A 21,265-nucleotide genomic window follows, 5' to 3' on the forward strand; every position below is an offset into this window, starting at 1 on the left:
CCAGACAGTTTACTTGGAAATTATCCACTTAAACAAGTTGACGCAGAGCACCTGAATGTGCCTTAACCCTTATTTCAGTCACTAAGTGACAGAGCAGTAGCCTCTCTGACTTCCTGAGCTGGAATTAATATCTGGATGCAAAGTTGTTTGTATTTGCAGGCTGTGTTGTTGTTGTTGTTGTTGTTGTTGTTGTTGTTGATGATGTTAACAGATTTACGTCCTCACGCTTAAAAAGTCAAGTATGTTATGAGTATAAATCCAAAGTTGTGCTTATTAGAATCCCTGCAGTCTGGAAACATGGACACCGTTTTCCATCAGGGAAACAGGGAAGTGCAGATCAACCAATCAGCTGCTTGTAATTCCATAATGCTGTTTATCACGTGAAAATAACCTGTAGACATTTAGAACAGAGTGGCATCCACTGACCAAACAAGTTGTTTCTGAGTACATGTATGTATGTATGTATGTATGATGTATGTTCAGTTACCATAGCTTTAATTCAGCTCATCGTGTTTAAACTGTGACTGTTCAATAAGAGGAAAGAAATGGCATTACTTAAATCAGCCTACTGATCTTCATTCATTCATTTGTTAGATGCTGAACAGACAGGAGCACTGTTTTTTTTTTTTTCCATCAAAACCTGAAAACAAACCCACCACTGTCACTTTGAATAAAAATAAAGAAAAAATAGGAACTAACATTCAAGACATTCAGTTTTCTATTAAACATTCTAAGAACTCTGGAGGTAAGTTGGAACCATCAAACTGGGGGTTTATTTAATTCAATGTAATTTTCCCATGTTTTATATTTTCACCAAACTTAACCATAGTAACGCAAAATGGGTTTTTATTGCTACTCCGTGTTTTTATGATAAAGAATCGCTAACGTGTTTTAAGTTTCTTGAGTCATGATTATTTAGTTTGTACCAATAAAAATTAAATGAAACCACGTGAGAATCCAGACGGTTCCAAGGGTTTATATAAACTATCTAATATCAATGATTTTAGTTGGTTTTTTTAAGCTGCATTTGACAAAAAGCATTTCCCATCAGCCCTAGATGTTCATGTCATAGCAGAAAATGACAGTTAAGAGCGAGTCAATGGGATGCGTTGTTTTTTTAAAATGCAGCATGGTGAGGATGTTTTAATGGATGTGGTCAAGAAAGAAGTGAGGATGACATTAAATGTGCTTCAGTTTTCTTCTTTTAAAACATGGCAGCTGTCGTTTTTCTGTGCCTAAAAAGCATATGAAAGAAAGGCTGAATGAGAGATTGCACGGACGTACAGAAGGCAGTGGAAGGAAGGAGTGTGGTCTGTACAGGTCCTGGTGGGACTGTCCTGTCTTTTAACAAGAAACTTCACTTGCATTTGTCTAGTAATGGCAGTAATGCATGATGGTACTTACTGAGGTGTTGTGTTATCTCAGGACAGTAAAGGCAGCTGGAAGGAACAGATGTGTCTCACACTCAGTGTTCAGGTCAAATCCATGATCACACATTAACAAAGACCTGAATTTAGAGGCGACCTGTTTGTTTTTGCCATTTTTTTAACTCCTTTGATTGTTGGTGTCACTCATCAGATCTGGTCCATTAAAGGACTCATCAGGTCCTGCCACTCAAAGAGTAGAAGCCAGAAATGATGGCATCAACTTGCTACTGAGTCCTGAGGATTCCAGGTAATTACCTCTCTCTCTATGTACTGTACGTGTGAGAGTGAGGAGGAGGAGGAGGAGCGAAGGGGAGCTCTTGGTCTTCTGCTGTACAGGACATCAGATTCAGTTTGTTGGATGGTGTACATATATATATATATATATGTATATGTGTATATATATATATATGTATGTGTGTGTGTGTATGCCTTTTAATGTAGTGTTACTCATCCAAACTGCATCCAGGAAACTTGGAGCTGTGTGGTGCAGGAACAGCAGCAGCTGTGATCGGAAAATGCAGGCACATCGTCGGGCAGTTTTGTGTAGTGTTTGATTTTCCTCACGACATGTCTGTGGCGCACACATTTTAAATATCCGGCGATCAGACTTTATGTTTGTGCTTCTTGGTGTTTTCAGCCAGAGTCCAACTGTTTGCAGCCGTCTCTCACTTTTCTAGTAGGTTGCTACGGCCTCCATCAGTCATGACGTAAAATACTGTGTGTGCAGCGCAGGAATGTCGAAGGGCAACGCGAAAAACAAAAACACCGCCATACTGAGAAACGCAGTCATGTGAAGCTGTGTGAACTCTTGTTCTTGTTCTTGTTTTTTAGCTTTTAAATAGTTAAATTAACAGTGAAAATGTTCAGATGAGTGTTGTGGATTGTTTTATCCTGCTCTTATCTCTGTGCTTCATTAAATATTAGCTTTCAGTTTAAATAAATAAAGTCAACTTCACCTTTAATCATGCCCGGTCAGACAGTGCAAGGCCATCTCCATGGTAATGTTACCTCATGACCAAAGCCACACACAGTCTGGTCAAGTATTTTAACTGGAGCACGTGTCCTAACTTTTCCAGTGTTAGTGAAAGACTAAGTCGCTACAACTCGGCTGACAGCGGTGGCTGGACTGCGGTCATGTGACTCACAAGATGCTGGAGCTTCTCTGGACCAGATTGCTGACCTGTTCCATTGAAGATGTTGGGTTTGGCTTCTGCTGCTAACCGAGGATCCAGTGTGGTTCTGGTTTGGTTCAGTTTTCCTGACATTGCTGTGGTTTTTATCAGTGCTGGTCCTGGGCCTGGTTTTGTCCTGCACTGGTCCAGTTTTATGTCAGGCTGAGAGCAACTGGACGAAGGAAGACGGGAACAAACCTCTCTGGTCTGGTTCATCCTCGATGTAACCATGCTGCACACACACATTAGTTATGATGCTTTATTTTTATGGCTCGTCAACAAAAATTGAAAACATTTTTTGTCATTTTAAAAACACAGTAGCTGTCTGTAAATCCAGTAGGGCTGGGTATCACTGCTGATTTCCTGAACTGATTCGATTACAATTACATTTTTAAATTTGATTATTCAGCAATAAAACAGTTTCCATACCAAGTTTTCTTTCAGAGAGTTCCACTGAACTAATGCTGCAAAATATATAAAATGTGGGTCTCTCTAATGATTAAAAAAAAAATTATGTCATACCAAAGTAGTTACATTAGTGCATTTCTATCCATCCTAAAATCGACAGCTGACATTTTAAAGTAGTAAACATGTTGTCCAGCAGAGGGAGATGTGAGCGCAGCTTGGCAACAGTGACGTTGTGTTGATTTAAGGTGACAATGGAGGACACAACTGAAAAAAACAACCCACCAAAGCATCTGAAAAGCAACGTGTGGCAGTATTTGAAAGTATATTAAATGACCGATCTCAGGAATTTATGAATCAATATCAGATCTTGAGATCAACAATTGACGTGAATCAGAAAAGCAAGTGAACCCAGCCCTAAAATACAGTTCTTCCTCTCCCTGACTGAACATTTCACTCCTGACGAGACGCTAAATTCAGTGATTCGTTCACTACAATCACAATGACTGAGAGAGGACAGGGATCAATATCCAAAAACAGCAGACTGAAAGTACTTAGGAGTGTCAGCATGAGCTTGAGCAGTCTGAAGAAAGGCTGCTTTGTTGAGCTTTGGCATGAAACTTTTTATAATTAGGTCAACGTTCCATGTAAAACGTTGTTATTAGTGTTATTTCTAACTTTGTCTTGTTTTGAAAGGTTGATTTTACTTTAATCTTCTACTCATCATTAGAAAACAAAATGTTGTCTGATATATTTGATTAATATTTGTTGCAGTTTTTGGTTGTGAATATTCCTCATAGTGTTTTTTGTCGATGAAACTAATCCTCCTGCCCCGCTGACATAAGAAAATCATCACAGAATAAAGTGAACATCACGTTGTAGTACTATAAACACGTCATCACTGATTCAGAACTGTCTTGTCATTTGCCATTTATCCTTTCACACAGAAAATTTGAAATTGTATTTCGCCCTGTTCCATCAGTGGGAGCATTTATCAGAGAGTAGGAGGATGATGATGATACATACCCACCAATCACTGTCCTCCTGTCCCAGCACCACCAGCACCTGTCCCTCGCTGAAGCTCAGCTCATCGTGGTGGTCGGCTTGGCAGTCGTACAACGCCTGAACGCGCCAACTTGTTGAGCCTCGAGGCTGACGGACATAAACAAATCACACTTAAAACTGCTATGAATCATATTAAATATTAACAACTAAAACCTATCATCGGTGTCAGCTGTAGTGTATTGAAAATATTACACATGTAACAAATGTAAATGTTGTTTAAAATGTTCACTATCAACAAAACTGACATAAAACTTACTGTCCTGAGATAACTAGTATGAGCACTTCTGTCTGTGCATGGTAATTATGTATTACAACACACACACTCTGTCATAACACGTGTTGAAATCCTCATGCAGTTGATCCTGACAGACTCCAGTCAACCGAGCGTTAAATGCAGACAATGAACAAGTGACTAGTGATTAATGAGTTTGTTTGTTTTTATAAAAACCTCACCACTGATCTGCGAGGTAGCGGCTGGGGGGTGGGGCCTCGGTTGTCACTCTCAAAGCTCTGTGAGCGATGATTGGTGGGAGATCCATTGGGCGCAGCTTTGCTTGCAGGATGCAGGAAGTGGGAGGAGCTGCCGTCACTGTCCGCCCTCCGAAAGCCTCAGGAAGAGAAGAGAGGTGAAAGAAGAACTTAATGGCCTGAGATTTAGAAATGGATTTGATGTTTAAACTGTATTACCTTTGAGAAAGCTTTTGAAACAGTATATCATTGGAAAAAATATACAACATAAGCTTATTTTATTTTATTTTATGTTAGTTAAATTAGAGATGGGAATCAGTCACCGTCAAATACGGGTCAAAATCACTGGATCAGATATCGAACGGATAAAAATTTAAAATCATTACAATCTAAAAAACCTATCGCATGCATTTTAGCTGAGTCATGTTTGGGCTGTTTACTTCTACTTTTCGGGAGAGAACAATATTTGTTACATATTTGGAGAATGATGTCGCAAATGTGTTAACAGCTTCATACGTTCATGAATGGTCGAAAATGGCCGTATCGGACTCATTCCGATATTGGTAGATACTCGAGTTTGTGATATCGGACACAAAAAAGTGTTATTGTCTCATCCCGAGATCAAATTTCCATCATGTTAGACATAAATACTATAACATAAAGTTACACAGTTGATTGTTATTTTTGGATGTTTAAAAAAGTTGGCTCTTCATTTTCTGGATCATTACACCCTAAATAAAGTGTTTAAAACACATAGACAAAAAAGTACAGGAACAGAAAACTAATATTATTATATTATACTATTAGTATATACTATTATACTATTATACTAATAACTATTTCAACTGTCTTGTTCCTTCACTGTTACTGGTTCGAAACTTCACTGTGAGCAAACACTGATAACATGTTCACATGATGGATTCCACAGACTCTGGATCAGAGATATAGATGTAACAGGACAGGAAATACCTCTGTGAGGCCGTTCAGCCAGTGAGCCGAGAGGAGACCCTGGACTGGAGAGACAGGGAGAGAAGAGAGAAGAGAGAAAGACGGGGGAGGGGGTAAAGTTCAGTTTTCAGTCATTTTTAGAAACGTCAATTAAACCTGTAAATCAGCTTCAGTCCAGCAGAGGACAGCACCGTCTCACAGTTCATGCCTGTTTGTCTATTTTATCCTCCATCAGTGAAAAACACATTTAGTATCATGTTGTTGTAGCACTATGGGGGGAAATAAAATATAGTAGTAGATACAAGAAGATGTCATCACATCTGATTCTGAACAACGCCACTTAAACAGCTGTACACCTGTACTCTCTGTGTCAGGAAATTTTAACACGGTCTGTAGTAATTTTAGCTATACTTGTGATTTGTTGTCATTTTAGCAATTATTTCATTAAAAAAAAAAGATAACAAGAAAAATATTTTAGAAATCTTTCAAAAACATGTTTAAGACATTTTGGTGACTTTTTGGACAATATACTAAACTATGACTTTTTGGTCACATTTAGGACGACATACTAAACTATGACATTTTTGTCACATTTTGGACGACATACTAAGCTATGACATTTTCGGCAAATTTTGGACGACGTACTAAACTATGACTTTTTTGTAAAATTTTGGACGACATACTAAAGTATGACTTTTTGGTCAAAATTTGGACGACATACTAAACTATGACTTTTTTGTCAAAATTTGGGCATACATATACTATGACTTTTGTCAAATTTTGACTACATTATAGTATGACTTTTTGTCAAATTTGACTAAAATGACTTTTGTCAAAATTTGGACGACATACTAAACTATGACTTTTTTGTCAAAATTTGGAAGACATACTAAACTATGAATTTTTTGTCAAATTTAGGACAACATACTAAATTATGATTTTTTTGTCAAATTCTGGACGACATACTAAAGCATGACTTTTTTGTCAACTTTTGGACAACATACTAAAGTATGACTTTTTCGTCGAATTTTGCACGACATACCATACTATGACTTTTTTGTCAACTTTAAGACAACATACTTAAGTGTGACTTTTTCGGCGAATTTTGCACGACATACCATACTATGACTTTTTTGTCAAATTTTGGACGATATACTATACTATGACTTTTTCGTCAAAATTTAGACAACATACTAAACTATGACTTTTTTATCAAATTTTGAACAACATACTAAAGTATGACTTTTTTGTCAAATTTTGGACAACATACTAAAGTATGACTTTTTTGTCAAATTCTGGAAGACATTGGACAACATACTTAGGTATGACTTTTGCGACAAGTTTTGCACAACATGCTATACTATGACTTTTTTGTCAAATTTTGGACAACATACTAAAGTATGACTTTTTTGGCTAATTTTAGACGACATACTAAAGTATGACTTTTTTGGCTAATTTTAGACGACATACTAAAGTATGACTTTCAAAATTTGGACACAACATACTAAACTATGACATTAGTGTCACCTTTTGGACGACGTACTAAACTATGACATTTTTGGCAAATTTTGGATGACATACTTTACAATGACTTTTTCATCAAAGTTTGTACGACATACTATGACTTTTTTGTCAAATTAAAAACGACATACGATACTATGACTTTCTCATAAAATTTGGACAATTTACTTAAGTATGACTTTTTCGTCAAATTTTGCACGACATACTATACTATTACTTTTTGGTCAAATTTAGGAAGACATACTAAACTATGACATTTTTGGCAAATTTTAGACGACATACTAAACTATGACATTTTTGGACAACATACTAAACTATGACGTTTTTGGATTACATTCTTTACAATTACTTTTTCAACAATGTTTAGACAACATACTGTAGTATGACTCAACTGTGTTTTGAACCATCAACCTACAGCTTTGAAGACCAGTGTCTTACCCATTAGACCACTTCAACTGATTGCTACTGTTTAAGACGTTTTGAATAACGTACTATACTACTTTATACTCGACTTTTTTGTCAAATTTAAGAGGACATACTAAACTATGACATGTTTTTCAAATTTTGGACGACATACTAAACTATGACATTTTTGGACGATATACTATAATATGACTTTCTTGTCAAATTTTGGACGACATACTAAAGTATGACTTTTTTGTCAAATTGTGACAACATACTATACTATGAATATCTAGCTTTGAAGGCCAGGGTCTTACCCATTAGACCACTACAACTCATTGCTGCTGTTTGTGACGTTTTGAATGATGTCCTATACTATGACTTTTTTGTCAGATTTTGGACGACATACTAAACTATGACATTTTTGTCAGATTTTGGACAACATACTTAAGTATGACATTTTCATCAAATTTTGGACGACATACTAAACTATGACATTTTGTCAAATGTAGACATTTTTCATACTAAACTATGACATTTCTGACAGATTTTGGACAACATACTAAACTATGACATTTTATGACATTTTTGTCAGATTTTGGACGACATACTAAACTATGACATGCTAAACCAGGGGTCACCAACCTTTTTGAGACCGAGAGCTACCTGAAGGGTAGAGAATAATATGGAGGGCTACCATGTTAACATTTTATGCCACTTACCATTTAAATGATGAATATTATGCATTCAATTGCATACACATTAATTTCTGTGCTTACTCCCAAGTTTTTATAAACAATATCAAGGACATTTTACTCAGCGATCATATGGATACATGCAAGTGAGGTGAAGTGAAATGAGCCAGCGGGCACCTCGTTGGTGACCACTGTACTAAACTATGACTTTTTCGTCAAATTCTGGACAACACACTATACTATGACTCGACTGTGTTTTGAACCCTCAATCCCTAGCTTTAAAGGCCAGTGTCTTACACATTAGACCACTAAAACTTGTTGCTACTGTTGTCATAAAAAAGAGACAAAAAAGTCTGAGTTAGAGTGCCTACTCCTGCAAGGCATATTAAATAATAATTTGAATCAACAAATAATAATGTTGCTATGCTATTTTTCAGTTTTTTTTGTAAAACAGTACATTTGAAAATTCATGGATAACAAATAATAATTATGTTTTAGCATTAAAAATATCATTTTGGTTAAAGAGCTTCTAATAACTGGTGTTTAAAACCATTACATTTGTTTTGATGATTACAAATGCTGTTAATTTTTTTGGTCGGTGGTGTAATACATTTGTTAAGCACTGCACATCATACATAATTTTGCATTCTTGGTCTTATTGCTTGTCTCTGTCACTTAGAACATTCTTTTTATAAAATATTTGTCAACTGTAAAACAAAAAAAACATTTTCCTGATGATTCCTGGATCAGATACTCACATACACTTCTTAAAGGAGGAGTCTGGACCACTGTAGATCCTGGGGCTGGTTGGCAACCCGTAATCTACACACACACACACACACACACACAGAGTTAATTACACAGTGTAATTCGGACAGATTACTTGCAGCATGTCTCTGTGATGATACCATGTGAGCTGGACTCGGAGCAGCTCCTCTTGTGTTGGATGACATTTGGAGGAGCAGGGGTTGACTTTCTGTTTCCTGTCAGGGGGAAGAAGACCTCCCCTACTTCCTCCTCCTCCCCACCCAGCCCCTCCCCCCCAGCAGGAGGGGGAGGAGGAGGAACATTGGGAGCTGGAGAATGACAGCACACAGAGAGGAGAATTAAGTTTCAAAGATATTTTGGGTGGATTTTGACCAGACACAGTGGAAAACTCATCAGGATGTATCCTGTAGAGTTCACAAGTATCAGGTTTCTTTTATTTTTGGAAAAGGTGCGTATGTACAGTATTTTAGTACAGTTGTTTTGTTTAGGCTAAAATGTGACAATAAAAAAAAAAGAAAATAACATTTTATTACTGTGTTTTTGTAAAGGGACATTTCAGTCCCTTAACCCTTAAAACACAGAGCATTTAGGCCATTAATATGTTTAAACATACAGTATATACTAAAATTTCATAGTTTAGTATGTCGTCCAAAATTTGACAAAAATGTCATAGTTTAGTATGTCATCCAAAATATCACTAAAATGTCATAGTTTAGTATGTCATCCAAAATGTCATAGTTTAGTATGTCATCCAAAATGTCACTAAAATGTCATAGTTAAGTATGTCAAAATCTGTCATCCAAAATGTCACTAAAATGTCAGTAGTATGTCGTCCCCAAAATGTCACTAAAAGTTAAGTATGTCGACCAAAATGAGACAAAAAAGTCACTAATATGTCCCAGTTAAGTATGTCGTCCAAAATTTGACAAAATGTCATAGTTTAGTATGTCATCCAAAATGTCATAGTTTAGTATGTCATCCAAAATGTCACTAAAATGTCATAGTTTATGTCACTAAAATGTCATAGTTTAGTATGTCATCCAAAATTTGACAAAAATGTCATAGTTTAGTATGTCGTCCAAAATGTCACTAAAATGTCCCAGTTAAGTATGTCGTCCAAAAAGAGACCATAAAGGCATAGTTTACTATGTTGTCCAAAATCAGAAAAAACTGTCATAGTTTACTATGTCGTCCTAAATGAGACAAAAATGTTATAGTTTAGTAAGACTTCCAAAAAGTCACCAAAAAGGCATAGTTTAGTATGTCGTCCAAAATGAGTTAATAATGTCAAAATTGTCAAAAATGTCTGCTACATTCAAGCCATTAACAACTTAGTTTATACAATACTAATAAAGCTCATGTGTTTCTCAGTATAGAGACACACTTAAGATCACAACTGATGGAGTCAAGGCAGAAGCAGAACATGAGAACTACTCATTAAAGCTCAATGAAAACTCACCAAAAACACACTGAGATGTGAATTCTACCATTACAAATAAACCCGGGCTCTCAGTACGGCGGCACAATCACTATTTTGAGTTGTGATGATTAAGTGAATGCAATCGTCCAATACTGAAAATGTGAAAAAAAAGTTTCACTTTTCACCTTTGACCCTGGGTGGCAGCGGGGGTGCAGGGGAAGACGGAGGAGGTGGAGGTGGACTTGGAACAGAGCCAGAGGTGCGACTGTGGAGGTCCATGGCCATGGCGAGCCTCCTGCCCACGCTGAGCAGACCTGCTCCTCCTGTTGCCCCAGAGGAGGGCGGAGTGATGGACATGGACTGACTGAAGCTGAAGGGACGGGAGGCGAAGGAGAAGGAGGTGCAGGAAGATGAAGAGGAGGACAAGGTGCGCTCCTTCTTCACTGGGCCATTCTGAAATAGAAGGTGGAGGAGAGGGGTTCATTTATTGGCTAGAGTTACACAGTTACATTTTTTTTTTTTTTAAGTGTTAAAATCATTATGCAATAATTTGTTTCCATTCCATGACATAAAAACCAAACCTAGCACTTTTCACTTCATTATTCTACTAATGTTTTCATACAGGACTTATAAAGATGACACAACAGAACCCATTACAGGATCTTTTTATCTTGTTTTAACATTTTTCTACCTTGTCATTATTGTTTCAGAGAATCTGTAGAGCTACCGTTGCCGTGGTTACCTTGTCATCATACTCTTCATCACTATCGTAGAGATCGTCGTGACGGAGCCGCCACTCGTACTCCACATGAACGTGGTGGTCAAACTGGTCGGATTGGGCCTGCTGCAGCTGCACACTCACACATACACACACACACTTCATTACAATGACACTAACAGTTTTGTGTCAATTAGACGTCACTGTGACCAGAACTATGACTCACCAGCACCTCACAGTGGTTGTGCTTTAACTTGCGGCTTACGTCGAGAGCGGTCTCTCCTAACTCATTCTCTGTTCACACACACACACACACATAACATATCACATTAGTATGTGTCTACAAAATCTTCATTTTCATAATGCAGATGTTCGTCGTTGTAATGTTATGACTGTGACTGTGTGTGGCTATTACTGATGTGTGTGTTGGCTCTGGCTCTCAGCAGCAGCTTCACACAGTCGACCTTGTTGTGCAGACAGCTGTAGTGCAGCGCTGTGTTCCCTGATGATGTCTGAACGTCAACATTGGCACTATAAAAAACAAACAAAAAAACAACAAACATACACAGGTAATTACACAAGTGTACACATTGACTAGTGAAACCTCGTCAGATCAGGATCTGTGAAAAACACTGACCAGTTTAGAGCCAGAAATTCCAGGATGTGCAGTGAAGTTCTGTCGGCCAAAAGGACGGCAAGGTGGAGCGCACTCTCCCCCTTCTCCTGTTGACATGAAAACACAGAGTGTGTCAGGTTAACTTGTGCATAATACTACCACAAATACACTCTCTCATCAGTCAATCACACGTCATGTGCATGTATACCTGTATGTGTGAGTGCAGTGGCTGGGTCAGGTCTGTCCTCTGAGCATACAGCTGGATCAGACTGTAGATGTTGCAGTTCTTGGTCGCCTCCTGCAGGCCGGCACGTAGCGCTGCAGCGGAGCTGTGGCTCCGCCTCGCAAAATGAACGTTCTGATATTTCAACAGGATGTAGTCCTTCCGCTCTGCCCTGCACAGTGCAAGTAAATACATATATGTATATTGTGTTTAATTTATAAAACTGCAATATCGAGTGTCACTTGACATGGCATGTGAGTATGTGTGCGTGTGTGTTGTGCTTACATGTGACTGTCTTGGGACGGCTTCAGAGACGGACTCAGAAGATTTGCCTCCAGTATTTCGTTAAAACCACAGTTACCAACATTCCTGGCCAACTGGAGAAAGAACGAATGATGACAACAAATAAAAAGTGCTTCCCATCTGCAGCTGGGTATTTAATGTTCAACACACTGACTATTTCTCAGAAACAAACATTTATATATTACCTACATATATATATAAACCTACAGCTCATTACAGGACAGACGTTAGTTAACAAGTCTGACCTACCAACAGGTCTGAGGTCCCCAGACTGTCCAGACTTAAAGACTTGATCCTGGAGACATGGACCCCCATCTCTCGGTGGATACCTGAACACTCGATGCAGGTCAGGATACCCAGGTTGGTCGAGAGCCATCCAGGATCTGCAGACAGAGAGTAGGAGAGAGTTTATTGAGCAAATAGTAAAAACGAGTTCAAAAGAACTTGATCAAAGCTGCTGTAGGCTGGATTTTCTGTGACATTATTGTGCAACAATTCCATAATAACCTACCAGCAAAATAAAAATCAAGTGATATGAGAGAAAACTACACTTCTGCTTCACCTCTGGTCGCATTGACTTCGAGAGTGACACGAGACCTTGACCAATCACAAGGCAGTTCAGAGAACGAGCGCGACGATATAGTTTCCACTATAGTTTGCCTCGCCTCTACAGGTTTGGTTGTAGAGGTGAGAAGTGCTATCGCTAAATACGCCAGACTCTTCAGTTAAATTATGAGATTTTAGATATTTCCCTGGAAATTGTTGGAGATTAACCCACGTTTTCAGGATTTTTAAGTCTTTTTAACTGATCTACAATTCGGTATTGTTCGGCTTGATTCTTGTGTTGGACGTCACGCTCATGCCTCTTCCTGTGATGGCACAAGGTACTATCGCTAATGGAAAAACAAAATGACCGTGCCATGCCGAGGCGAGTCGTTAAAGAAGTGAGGAGTGAAGCTGGTCGTGGACAAAAAGGGGCTATAGAGTCTGACAATTTTAAGAGACAGAGATTGTCTAAAGTCATCTGTCATGTAAGAAACAAGTGCTGAGGACAGAGAATCCCAGTACATTAGTATTTTCATAACCTGTGGATAAAACTCCTCAAAACTCCACCTGCATTGATTGATTGACAGAGGATACCTGGAGCTCCACAGTCACAGCAGACATTGTTTCCTGGCATCCTCCTGACGTCATCAGTGATGGCCCGGGTCAGATCCTCCACACTGCTCTCCCCCACTCGCCCCCCTCTCCTGCTTCCATCCAGAGCCATGCTCAGAGCCTCCTGCTTACTGTTACTGAGCACTGAGATCCAGCTGAACAACCAGAACAGGACATTTTTACAGTTTTAGATTTCAGTACAATGCGATACAAGTGCAACACTCTTTTAGCAGACACTACACGTGTGTCACTCACGCCACACATTCAGCATCATCTTCAGCCAAGAAGTGGTAGGTCCGATTATCTGGAGGACAAAGTGGTAAAGTGAGTCTCAGCTGAGGATAAATTGAGAAACAATAATAATGATGTGTGTGTGTGTCTCCTACGAGAGATAAGATCAAAGCATTTCTTGTCCTCCACACTGGGTTTGACTTGGCAGGTGAGCAGGTTTAGTCTGGTGGGAGGTTTGTTAGGCTGCAAGAGACAAAAAGAGCGGACAGAGTCTAAATAATGCTAGAAAAACTTTGACTGTCTGTTGATGAAATTTCTTGAAACACTTCAGGTGAACTCACAGTAGCATGTGCAATGGTCAGGTAACAGTTGTGGACTGTGCACTTCCTTTTCTGCCACATTTTCCTCAACCTAAACCACAGAAAGACATGTTTCAGTCGCACAGACATGGATTATTTTATTGTTTTTCTTTGTTTGTTGTTGCTTTTACCCATCACTCTTCTTATAAAGGAGTCCTGTTCTCTCTGTTCCATACTGTTTGTCGCCCAGCAGCTGGTGCATACTGTACACTGGCTTAGGTAGAGAGTCCTACACACACACATACACCTTGATTACCTACTGAACAGTATATTATAATATTGGTTACTATCAGTGTCTGTGTCTCTGACCTGTTCAGTGTGGACGACCGGCCTCAGCTGATCTCTGAGAACACACAGCTGTCTCTTCTCCTCCTCATGTCGCTGCTTTACCTGCAGACACATGATAGCTCATCTGAACAGTTCATCTGAAATCTGAACGGTTCACCTGAACGGTTCACCTGAACGGTTCACCTGAACGGTTCACCAAGAAGTTTACCTGAACTGTTCACCTGAACGGTTCACCTGAACAGTTCACCAAGAAGTTTACCTGAACAGTTCACCTGAACGGTTCACCTGAACCGTTCACCTGAACGGTTCACCAAGAAGTTTACCTGAACAGTTCACCTGAACAGTTCACCTGAACAGTTTACCTGAGCAGTTCACTGAACAGTTCATCTGAACAGTTCACCTGAACAGTTCACCTGAACAGTTTACCTGAACAGTTCACCTGAACAGTTTACCTGAACAGTTCATCTGAACAGTTCACCTGAACAGTTCATCAGCAGCATCACTAATCCAGGTTAAAATGCAGTAATCAGGCTGAAATGATCCCATTAATTCTGATCCAGGTAATTCAAGGTTTGGAGTCTCCTTATTTTTTAAAATACAGATAACACTTAAGTTGCATATTAGCACTTTTCTGCCAGGTTGTGTATTGATCTTTTACATCTTCTACAAAATCCTTTCCTCTTAAAAAGTGTTTTTGAAAAAGTGTGAGAATAAACACAAAAAATGCTTGAACAGTGCACTAGTGAGTAGATTATCCACCTGATGAGAGGAGCTCTGGACAGAGAGCAGTGATCATGAGTATTTTTAATAGATGTGTAGATTAATTTCTAAAGACTGCAAGTTTTGTACAGAAAACTGTACAATAGGTAGATGTTGTCGTACCGTGGACAGGACACCTTGCAGCTCCTCCATGTACTGCTTCAGCCTCTGAGTGGTGGAAACACACTCCTGCAGGAAACTTTACACACATCCACATGTACAGTAAATACAACTATATCTTTTCGCTACTTGTGTGTGTGAGTGTGTGTGCACATCCTTACTTGTTGTGGCTGTGGTAGTGTTTGATGAGGTTCTGCAGCAAGTCAACTCCTCTCTTTGTCTTTATCTCATTCACCTTAATCAGATACTGGGAGACAAAGGACAGGAGCAAGTGTTATAAGGAAAGGAGGGCGCTGCACATTTTGTAAGTGATGGATTTAGAGCTGTGGGGGAGCAGCAGGAGGGAAGGTTAAAGGCAGGTGAGGGTGGATCAGAAGGATGGGAGGTGGGAGATGGGAGGAGGAAAGAGTATAGGAGGAGCAGAATGAGCAGTAGAAATAGGTTACGAAAGAAAAAGTCAATATCTTCCCTTTATTTCACCTAATTTGCAGATTAAGCAAAAATCAATGAAACAACAAAGAAGAGAACTAGGATGTTGCCCAAGGTGGAAATAATTGATTGGGAGGAGGACGTGTGTTGCTACATCAATATTACTCTGTTTTCATTTGAAAACAGCATTTCAAACTGTGTTTGTGTGAGGGTCACAGTGGGAGGTGGTGTCTAACCTCACACATGCTCAACTGGAAGGAGCGTCTCTCCTTCTCCAGCTCCTCTGCGATCTCCCCTCCGCTCACCTCGGTCCTAACCATCCCATACTGACGGGCCAACTCCCTCTTCTCCTTTTCCACCTGCTTACTGCACACACACACACACACACACACACACACACACACACACACAGGTAGTGTGAATACTGCTGTGTTAAAACACATTTTACCAATCGCTTTTTTTTTACTTTCTCCATGAAGAACATGAGATTCAGAAAATCTGCACAAATCATCAACAGTCACCGTGAGCAAACTCCACCCGTGTTTCACCACCACTCACAATCTGCTCTCATAGTCCCTCCACGCGCGATCAAAAGGCTTCTTCAGATCCTACAGAGACAAAGACAGTGACGGAATTTCACTCCCATTTCAACTCCCACTGACCAACAAGCAAACATCCAACAACTGATAACTACCATCAATCTGAAACAGAACAGTCGGATGAAAGATGGCCCCACCCTGAGGCCACATGGAGGCAAATGTTGACATGAGAATGGTTTATGCCTCATGTTGACTTGAGGTCTGTCATTGTTACAGATCATTATGAATACAAACAGGTGATGAGAAAACAATAAATACAGACAGATAAGGCTCACCCCCTTCACCTCCCTCAGGTCTCCTTTAACCAGAGAGTCCAAGAAGAAGTTGATGTTGTAGAGCATGCTCTTCAGCTGCACAATACACGAATACAAGAGAATATTGTCATTGTACAAGACAATACCAATAATAGTAAAGTCCCCAATAGTGGCATAGTAAACTTCAGCAATAATGGAGCTAATGAATGAATGCTCAGTCAGATGCATTATGTGAAAAATAAAGTTATCTTTAAAAATATACATATATATACAGTATATGTATTATTCACAGTTCAAAGTTCGCTTGGTTCATTTATAAAGAAAAATTAAAGAAAAAACTGTCTATTTTGTGACTTCTGCACAATTTTCCCTACTCCTGTTTTTTTTTCCAATATGCGTAAGAAGATGAAAAAAATGCATTTTGTAAAGCCAGAATATGTGACCTATAAACACACACCCCCAGGGTTCCCATATAAGGAGTTGTGTATTATTCCCATGGCAATTTTACCAAGTGTGCAACTGTGGCACTGAGGGTTAATGTTTCACATTTACTTCCACTGTCAACAAAAACAAAAATACAATGAATCAGGGAGTAATCACATCACAATATTGTTCTACCATTGTTAGGGCACAGCCATGACCCAGTTAGAATTTAATGATACAGGTTTATAAAGGTTTGAGCAATGAGTGATACAAAGGCCCTCCTGCTTTGCCATACTTAATTCCTCCAAGAAAATGAAACTTCCTATGCAGGAAAATAAACCAAACACTGCACAAAGGTATGTTACCAGGCCAAACTTCATCATCTGCAAAGGGAAGTCAATTGTCCTGATAATGGTGGTGCTACAGCAATGTTGTGTGTGCAAATTTCTAACATGTCATGTTAGAGTAAAACCTCTAAATGTTTTCACCCGCTAGTTAAGAGCTGAATAACTGAAGAACATAAACCACACAGTGGAAAGACGTGCAGACAGTGATTCTTATCAGGTGGTGCAGCCACCACTTACCAGGTTCTTCATGGGAGAGACGAGTTCTTTAGAGAAATCAGCAAAACGATAGAAGGCCGAGCCGACCTCTGTCTCTCCATTTGAGTGACAGTTTACCGACAGCTTCTCCATCGAACTGATGTACTGCTCCAGGTGAGACACGTGGTCTGATGGAGAGAAACAGTGTTAGTCCGTGTGTGCGCGTGTGTGCATGTGCATGTGTGTGTATACAGTACCTTGTCCTGATGTGTATTTGGCTTTAGCAGCTTTCTTCATCTTCTGCAACACCAGCCGATCACTGTCCAGAGCCTAAACACACACACACAGTCATTCTTTTTGATTTGGTTGTTATAAATGCACTGAGCCACCCACATGATCCAGTCCATCAGGTGTGTTTCGCTCACCACTAATTCATTTACACATGGCTATCTGCACATAAAGAGAATTTTTTTAAAAATGACCCAAAAAGGTTTTTAGAAACTGATTACGACCAAAGTTTTTTCACAGAAAAGTTATTTGCAACTCTCCACTGTGTATGTGTGTGTGTGTGTGTGTGCTCATTAAAAATCATCTGTAGTCCTTCTCATTAACAGGAACAACAACAATAAATGCTAATGGGGATTAATCTGTCGCCGTGGTAACATATGCCAACTCTGTTGGGAGTAAAAAGGGGGGAGGCAGCAGGAGGGAGCAGCGTGAATGTCTGTTAAGTCTTCAGGTCAGTGACTCCGTGCGTGTGTGTGTGTGTGTGTGTATTAGGGGTGGTGGGGAGGTTGATCTGCTGCCAGCTGGTTAAAAGAAGCATTCTAGGAAACAGGCACATTTATCCATGTAAATAGAACATATTACTCACAAGAGAATAGAAACAAAACATAATATAGACACAGACCTGCCACAACAATAAAACAACAGGTCAGTGGATATATGTCTTTACATGTGCCGCATCCTTTACAACTTGTTTCATTATTCTTATTTATGGCTTCATGGCGGATTAGTGTATAACATTCAACATAAACATCAGTGTATAATCACACCGTTGTGTTTCTTTTAGCTTAAAATGAGTATGGTATATCTACAGCAGGAGCCTCTTCCACAGCCGTCCATGTTGCACTGCTATGTTTCTATGGTAACACTTCAAAGTGCAGTAACAACATAGTAAATGTATGGTAATAGTGAGGTGATATTATGATGATACCATCTCAGTTTCCAGTTTGGTTATAACAATGGTAATAGTTATAAAGACATATGTTACAACGAGTGGAATACTGTCACATGAAAATGATGATAATTAAACATTACAAAATGCATCCTCCTTTGTGACACACTTGGTTTACAGAAAGTCCTTATGTCTCTACATGCTACGATGGCAGGAGGAGTTAAGGAGTCTTCAGTTACCATCTGCAGTCTCTGTACAAGCTCACTACATGCCACTGACAACATACACCAACCCAAACACACGGCAGCACAGCAACAGTAATAAAGCTACATGCTGTGGCAGCGGTCCAGCCAGTCAGCTGTGATGTCAACTTATCTAATTATCAATCACGAATAAACAATGTCATTAGCAGCCAGTAAGAAAGCTGTAACACAAGGACTCACACAGTCAGAAGCTCCAGTAAAGACTGACTGGGCACATTTTGTGACTAATGCACAACATATACAAAAAAGGAGAGAATTATTATAAACAATTATGAACAATTAGTTGTTTAACTGTTGACTGTCAACTGTATTAGCAGTGATACCACACGTGCATCTGCACATGTGTGTCAGGGCCGTCTGATAACAGTGTGGATATAAATAAGTGTCAACTGACTCTCTGTTGACATGACAATGTATACCTGTTGACTTCTAGTAAAGCGTCAACAAAAGTAAAGGATTTTGTTGTTGATAGGAAAAAAATTACAAAGAAAGCTCAATGAATCAGCTGTTATCTTCTGAGAGAAGAAACCAGTGAAGGCGGATGCACTGAACGGAGCTACAAACGTAGCTCGCGTTAACTGTGCGTGGAAGTGAAGTGAATTCTAGTAGTCAAAAAACCCAGTCAGTCATTCAGCAGTTTGACAAGATAAACACTTCTTGACCCCACATTGTTTCTGTTCACAGAACAAAGAGAGGCACGATATTAACGTCAACTTATGGTCAACTTATGGTTCTCTGGATGGTGATATACAGTACCAGCTTTTCGCATATGAACATTTCCAATGAAGCGAGAATAACGCCATCTGAATACGCACTGTTGCTGCATCCTGGAGACATATAATGATCTATTCACTGGACAGTTTGTATTCCAAGGACATCAGGTGAGCGGCTTGGTTATGTAGCCCATTTAAGAATATTTTTTCAACGTATTTTTAGCTTACAAAACCAACCACTCGGCAACTGAGACCGACCTCTGAAAGAGAGGGTGATCTCAGCCCGGTAGAAATGATCTGAGGAAGAAAGACTCCGGTTTTGGAACAGCATGCTCGGTATGAAAGCACACTAAAACTAAAGCATTAAAAGTTACGCACTGTTGCTTTAAATTTAGCATCTCTGTGAAATGAATCCCAATATTTACAATAAGATGACACTTCAAGAGAGGAGTTGTGGAGGCCACAGCATTTCATTTTTGCACCCAGGAGGTTAAGTCCGCCCCTGACAGGAGGACAGAAGAGACAATCACCTGACACAGTGTGTCTGTGCGTCTCATTCATCAGGAAACATGATGAGTCATCTGAATGAGTGACTTGAGTCCAGCAGCAGCATAAATGTGAGATACTGACCTCCTCCAGCAGGGAGACGGTGTTCCTGCAGCTCATCATCTTGGAGGTGAAGGATGAGGTGGTGGGGGAGCTCCAGTCCTCCTGGACCTCATGCACGAACTCTGACACCGACACACACTCTGGCATGGTGCCAGGACAGACCGACCGGGACTGACTGAAATAACCCAAATCCACACAAAAGAAACTGGGCGAGACACAGAGGGAATTATAATAATAATATATAAAAAAATATATATTAAAATGGTTTATAAATGCACCGTGTCGTTATGTGGGGGTAAAAGATCCCACCATCATCGTGTCCTACGAATACGATTAAAGCATTTAGAGCCTGATATGAGTGGTAATTAAAGAGCGGATATGCGGTCAGTGTCAGTGACTTCACCGCAGCATCGATCCCAGTTTCTCCAGACAAAAGATTATAAAATCCAGCAGGAAAAAAACCTCACGAGCCTCCACAGAAAAGAAAAATATAGAAAAATAAAGCTCCAATGTGAAATAAAAACGTGTCCAAACTAACGAGTCTCTCTCCGGTGGATAATCTTCATTCAACCCGGGTCTGTGTGTGAACCAGCTCACAAAGAGCACAGGAGCCGAGCGGAGAACCGGAGCCCGGAGCACCGGCGCCGGCTTCAGATGAGAGGATAGACCCGGTCTCTGTTCTGCGCTTCACTGTTCGCTTCATATCTTTTTATTCTCACCATCAGCTGTGTCTTTTCCTGTCCTCTGCTTTTTTTTTCTTCTTCAATCAAACCGCATGGACAGGCGCGTTCACGGCACACGGCGGCGGAGCCCTCCTGCTGCGGCGGCGCGCACTGCTGACCGAGCACACACAAGTATACGCACACATACACACAGAACCTCCATCCACATAAAGAAGCGAGGATTCAAGTGCAAATGAATGTTGTGGAAAGAAAGAAAGAAAGAAAGAAAGAAAGAGCCTCCATGTGGTTGTGTGCTGTAACAAAAATGTTACCATTGTTCATGTTCATTTTGAGTTATGCTGCTAACCAATTCTAAATTCAAAATACGGCTAAAATGATGTCATTAGTTTTGAAGATATTTATTTTCAGACATTTTCAGATTTTGAGTTTTACAAAAGCAGATCACCAAACTCAAAATCCATCCTCAGAGGAACATAAAACATGTTTATTTTTAAATTTCAAGACAGC

General features: G+C 39.6%; 1 protein-coding gene across 1 annotated transcript; it reads right to left on the reverse strand.

Moving 5' to 3' along the window:
• Positions 1–772: 772 nt before the first annotated feature.
• unm_sa1614 (un-named sa1614) lies at positions 773–20,876 on the reverse strand. Its single transcript, XM_044024051.1, has 28 exons — positions 20,097–20,876; positions 17,571–17,643; positions 17,356–17,501; positions 16,370–16,444; positions 16,054–16,103; positions 15,732–15,861; positions 15,228–15,313; positions 15,070–15,145; positions 14,209–14,289; positions 14,031–14,128; positions 13,882–13,951; positions 13,696–13,783; positions 13,565–13,613; positions 13,292–13,464; positions 12,401–12,534; positions 12,134–12,225; positions 11,834–12,020; positions 11,647–11,732; positions 11,425–11,540; positions 11,236–11,303; positions 11,034–11,141; positions 10,477–10,744; positions 9,012–9,179; positions 8,862–8,925; positions 5,507–5,550; positions 4,523–4,677; positions 4,031–4,156; positions 773–2,831 (listed from the first exon to the last, which is right to left on the reverse strand). Exons 1-28 carry the CDS (start codon positions 20,220–20,222, stop codon positions 2,757–2,759), a joined length of 3,012 nt encoding a protein of 1,003 aa, XP_043879986.1. The 5' UTR covers positions 20,223–20,876; the 3' UTR covers positions 773–2,756.
• Positions 20,877–21,265: the final 389 nt, after the last annotated feature.

The sequence above is a fragment of the Solea senegalensis genome, linkage group LG4 (genome assembly GCF_019176455.1).
Source record: "Solea senegalensis isolate Sse05_10M linkage group LG4, IFAPA_SoseM_1, whole genome shotgun sequence".
In the NCBI taxonomy this organism is placed as follows: Eukaryota; Metazoa; Chordata; class Actinopteri; order Pleuronectiformes; family Soleidae; genus Solea; species Solea senegalensis.

Excerpts from the sequence above, each read along its gene's own strand:
- unm_sa1614 (XM_044024051.1), bottom strand. The coding sequence starts at position 20,222 with ATGCCAGAGTGTGTGTCGGTGTCAGAGTTCGTGCATGAGGTCCAGGAG. Across the intron at positions 12,535-13,291 it reads CTGTGACTGTGGAGCTCCAG|ATCCTGGATGGCTCTCGACC; the intron begins GTATCCTCTGTC and ends CTCTGTCTGCAG. Across the intron at positions 4,678-5,506 it reads GGCTGAACGGCCTCACAGAG|GCTTTCGGAGGGCGGACAGT; the intron begins GTATTTCCTGTC and ends TCTCTTCCTGAG.